Source organism: Haliotis cracherodii, unplaced genomic scaffold (genome assembly GCF_022045235.1).
Source record: "Haliotis cracherodii isolate W230 unplaced genomic scaffold, xgHalCrac1.p SCAF_7, whole genome shotgun sequence".
Classification (NCBI taxonomy): domain Eukaryota; kingdom Metazoa; phylum Mollusca; class Gastropoda; order Lepetellida; family Haliotidae; genus Haliotis; species Haliotis cracherodii.
The window spans coordinates 2150888-2156354 of NW_027266330.1; the positions used below are offsets into that span (position 1 = coordinate 2150888).

At 40.0% G+C, this 5467-nt stretch overlaps 1 protein-coding gene across 1 annotated transcript; it reads left to right on the top strand.

Moving 5' to 3' along the window:
• The first annotated feature begins 1084 nt into the window (after positions 1-1084).
• LOC139448330 (scavenger receptor class F member 1-like) lies at positions 1085-2638 on the top strand. The gene is made up of 2 exons (XM_071229876.1): positions 1085-2042; positions 2514-2638. Exons 1-2 carry the CDS (start codon positions 1157-1159, stop codon positions 2636-2638), a joined length of 1011 nt encoding a protein of 336 aa, XP_071085977.1. The 5' UTR covers positions 1085-1156.
• The last annotated feature ends 2829 nt before the right edge of the window (positions 2639-5467 follow it).

The following is a 5467-nucleotide window of genomic DNA, read 5'->3' on the forward strand; positions in this document are numbered from 1 at the left end:
AATTCGAGTTTTGAAAATTAATCAGATACGATGGCGATGTGACACTCGTCATCTGAAGGGAAGGTGGCATAATCTGGTAAAATGTTCCACGTTTTATTTGTAACTACCATTTCAATGTAAAATCTGATGATATATTTTACAAGGACCATAACTAAATATGAACTCGTCCTGTTTCCAATAAAGGAAAACGAAAGCAAAACCTTTCATCTGAGCAGTAAATCTGTGTGTAGCAGATGATTGACGCATGTCAAGAGAATGAGCATTGGTTTAATTGGATAACATATAATTTGAAAGCATGTTCCTTTTAGTTGTATTACAGACCTCAGATGAAACTTGATAATGCAAGCGAACATTAACTTTCAATTATCATATCACATTTATGACTTAGAGACTGATAATATTGTACTCACTTAACTGGACATTAATGAGCTGTTTTAGTATGATTCATATACTTTTCAGGAAGGAAATGTGGCCGCTTGGGATCTTAGTGAATACGTGTCTACTTATCCCGACACAAGGTAAGCAGATGAGTTATCTATATACATTGTGCTGGATAAGGTAGGGCATCCTCAGGGGGTCGCTAACACTTGTTGGCCGTATTTCGAGAATGTTGTTGGTGTTGTTGCTGTTGTTGTTATTGTTATCATTGTTATTATTGTTATTATTATTATTAAATTAGTTGTTCAAAAATGGTTACATAACCAAAGCACTTGACTTGTAGCGAGTGACACTATGTAGACATCATGTCCGTGGCTTTAGTTATGCCATTCTTTGTATCTATAGATTTATTTGCATTCCATGTGGGTAAAATTCATAACAATAGAAACTTATCAAATGTACGCCTCTGTTGATATATCACTCAATAGTAATCATTACCTTTCTTAATAGATCGATGACATTACTACCACTGCAAGGTTGTAGACTGGATACCACAGACACTTCTTTTCTCATAACTGACCTAAGACCCTTTACGTTTATGAGGTTTATCTGACTGTCATACGAGCCCACATTTACTGTAAAAATCATTTTCAATATATACTATATTTATTCAATCTCAGGTGGTAAATGTTCCGATAACCAGCAATGTTCCGAGTGTGAGGAGCAGACGGGTCGATGCAGCACCAACTGCTCTAAAGGATATGTCGGCCCAAAGTGCATGGATATGTGCAGCAGAAGGTGCAGGTACCACACATGTGAGCTGCACCTCGACAGGGGGATTGCGAGATGTACTGATGGCTGCATCCCGGGATTCCAAGGCTCAAACTGCCAGAGGCCATGTTACACTCACCAGGTAGACTGTACCAGATGCCCAGGTGGATGTGATGGGGAGTATTGCCAGATGGGTGGAACTTGTTTCTCTGGTTGCAGCGACTCATACTACGGAGCAGGTTGTAGGACGTGTTCCAGCAGATGTAAGTCCTGCAACAGGATCACAGGAACATGTGAGGAGTGTCAGCCTCCATATTCTGGACTGGACTGTAGATCCTCGTGTGAGCACTGTGTCGATGGATGTGAGAGTGGCTGCCAACAGGGATGTAGACAAGGATTCTATGGAGACGATTGCACTGAAGCATGCAGTGACAACTGCCGAGCTAATCCCTCCCTGTCTACTGATGAACAATGTCCTGAGGGAGACTCATGTACCCTTGAGTGCCACAGCCAGACTGGCGAGTGTGTTCACGGTTGTGTAGATGGCTGGTACGGCCCGAAGTGTTCAAGGCGATGCAACTCTAACTGCAAACATCAAAGGTGTAACCACGCAGGTGCGTGTATTGAGGGATGTGCACCTGGACATGTCAGGTCTGATTGTGAGCCATGCCTGGAGCAATGCCTCAATATTAAATGTGCACTAAGCAACGGATCGTGTTGCAACGGTTGCAGAAATGGTTCATCTGGAGGTAAATGTAACCTATCTTGTAGTGTGTGTCTGGATAGTACAGACACGAACTCGAGTTTATGTATACCTGAATACAATATGTGTATGTACAACTGCACAAACAACGCCTCGTTACCTGATTGTTCTACCGGATCCTGTGACACAGGTAAGCCATGTTGAATAGTTTCAGACACTACCATGTAATTGTTCTGGCACTGCTTTAAGAAACAAAATTCTGTTGAATTTCCTTGATTTCACTACACCTATTTTCACGACATCAAGCATAGCCAGTGAACAATTTCTGTTGTGTATATAAAATCCCCCTTGTCGTATAACAAATCTATCAAATCATATCATTCCGAAAGTTTTAAATGTTTTTCATAACACCCGCGATTGTTTCTGAAATGATGACATATTCCAAATTTTGTAAAAATACTGAGAAAGTGGCCGTTATGTTGAGTTTGTAACATCTGCTGAGGTACACAGTGCTCGTCATCTTTGAGAAATGCAGTCAGTTTATTCAAGATTGTACTCCAATGCAGGCTGTAGGAAGTAATGATATAAAAAGACATACAGAATTGACACTGTAAACAAAATATCATACTAGCATGATCTGTTTATTTCATATTACTTTCAGGTTCTTTTCCAATCAACACAGAGACTGTGAAGTATCTGGTGGTGTTTGTCATCTGCATCCTGGCAGCAAGTACAGTCGGTTACTGCTGCTACCCTGAGGTCTCTCAGCCAAAATGTACGTACTGAGCAGATAGTACACACTGATATTGTTCTATCCTATGTTAGTAGGGATAATACTTTGTCATATTCTAGTACTGGTTTCACTACATGAAATCACATGCGCTGTTTTACATGTTGTTTTCATGTTCTGTTTTTTGTTTCTATCCTATCACTATCACCACCACTAATTACGCCACCATTAAGCAAATGTAAGGTCGAATTGTTGTCATGAAGTCATTTTAGGCTGCTCATGTTCAGGCTTTGTCCGTTTTAGAGAGAATGCAGGTTCAGAAGTCGGAGCAGATGGTCACTGTCAAGACAACTTAGAGGAGATAGAAGGGGACCAGTCCGAAGATAATGACACGGGTCCAGTCATTGTATATCTTTAATCCAACATGTAACGCTTTATTCAGATAGCAATAAAAAAGTAATCTTCATTTTATTATTCGATTTCTTTTATCAGATATTTCGTTAATGGTACCATGCATTAGAATGAGAAATAAGTTCTATTCGTCCAAGAACTAATTTCGTACCATGAGATAATATCAAAGAGTGAATGAAAATGGTTTAAGCCGCTTTGAGCAATATATGGGTTTCACACATGATACCAACTTGAGAATCGAACACGGAACTTCTGTCTATGAGGAGCCAACGCTGTGAATCATTAGTTTATCCCAACGCTCCCCAACAATAGAACACGAATACATACAGATAATACAACAGTATAAAACTGTTTCAAATAAATTCTGTGAAATCGTCAAATTTTGCAATGTTATTTTCAGCCATGATATTTGATGGGAGAAAATGATTTTTGTGTTCCACGAAGAACACTATCTTTTTTAGTGAATTTTTACCTTGACCTTGAGTAAAAGTACAGTGTATTGATCGATAAAATGTTTTCCATGAAAATTGGTTTTCATGTCCAATGGAAAGTGGACAATTAGGAGATAAATCAACTGTAAGGAAGAAAATATAGAGATGTCAACTTCTTTATTATTAGGAACACAACGTTTCGGAGTATATGCTTACTCCTTCATCAGGTGAATGAATCCCATCAGACAGAGAGCATATATATGTACGTGTAAGGACAACAAAACTAAGAGATAACAAAAGGTTGAAAATAACAAAGGTGAAGCTAACAAAAGAAGCCAACAGATGATTGGCGCTGATAGGGGATTAGCGATAGACAATCGAAGCCAATACTTAAGTTATCATAGCTAAGTTATTGGTAATGGACACTGGGCAAACGAAAAGAAAAGAAGTTGACATCCATATATTATCTTCCTTATGTGTATCACTTCTAAATGCATTTCGGGGGCACAGGTGGCCCAGTCGTCTAAGGCGCCGCGATTCGCTGTGCAGGGTTGCGTCCCTTTGGCACGCCAGCAACCTATGATTCTGGGTTTGAATCACGGTTCGCCCCGATTATGTTTCTAGGTTTACCCGTGCTCGTGGGTTTCACCGAAGTGGTAAACGTCTGAGACCTGCATCACTTCGGGCGTTCCTCCCACATCAAGCTGACACGCCGTGATGTAACTGGAATACTGTTAAAAGCGGCGTTGCACTCACTCACTCACTCACTCACTCACTCACTCACTCACTCTAAATGCATTTCAAAGACCTACTGTGTTTTGAAATTTGATAGTCCCACTGTGGAGAAGATACCTCTTATTTGTATATGGAACCTTGTGCTTTAGCAAATGTATAAATAAGAGATACCTACTCTACAGAGGGACCACATAAAAAATCAAAACACAGTAGGTTTATATCTATACTACAATGACGGCAACAACGCTTTGAAAACGGTGCTTTCTTGCAACGCGTAACAACACATGGTACAAAGAACCGCTATCTCAGAATATTCCGAAACGGGTCACAGGTAGCTATATATATACATGACTACTATATATAACAAATGTTGCTGAAGTACAACATTAAATTAATACATAGCCTTGACTAGTTTAAAATAAGTGTTCAAAACACATAGTTTTTCAGAAAGAAGCTGACAAATAACCCCCAAACTAAGTCCAAAGATATATGTTTTAACTTCATCGCAACCTGTTCTGCACTGTCATTTCATTTCCTGAAAATCAGCGCAACAAGTCATTTTCCGAAATCGAAAATTCATTTTCTCATTGTAGGGGTGACAGGTTGTAGAAGAAGTTTAAAGATGCTAAATGAATCTGTTTCTCCAACAAACTTTACTACTTAACATTTTACTATTTATTTACATGTGTAAGTCTTATTAGATAGTTAACAATTACCCCCAATCACTTGGATGTGACAGTAGCCCTCAACATGTGCATGAAAGATATGTGTGTGTCGTCAGATTGAACGTATCTGGTAGTGGAGTGTGACTGAAGGAGTAGTCTCCCTTGTACTGTTCTTGTCCTGACAGTGAGCTGCTTCCACCTCACTGCTGTGTTGATGTTGATATGACAGGTGAAGTCTGCACCCGGCTGTGTGCAATGAACCTGTGTAGTGTATCTAAATCTGACGGAGTTGCCTCCCTTGTACCGTGTACAGTTTATAGCATACTACTAGGACAGTGTTGCTATGACTACGATCACTGGCGCAACCCGCACCCGGCATGTGTGTTGCCAACGCGATATTAGAGGTATAGTGCATCTGAACCTGACGGTGTTGTCTCCCTTGTGTCGGTCAGCGTGTATTCACATACTGCTTTAACAGTGTTGATATGACTAACGATCACTGGTGTATCCCGCAGCCGGCATGTACTTTGTGAATGTCATATTAGAGGTAGTAAGTGTATTGCACCTGAACATGACGGAGTAGACTCCCTTGTGCCGCTGACTTTGCGCAATGGTTTATACATTATACAATTCATAGTATGCG

Excerpts from the sequence above, each read along its gene's own strand:
- LOC139448330 (XM_071229876.1), top strand. The coding sequence starts at position 1,157 with ATGGATATGTGCAGCAGAAGGTGCAGGTACCACACATGTGAGCTGCAC. Across the intron at positions 2,043-2,513 it reads TACCGGATCCTGTGACACAG|GTTCTTTTCCAATCAACACA; the intron begins GTAAGCCATGTT and ends TATTACTTTCAG.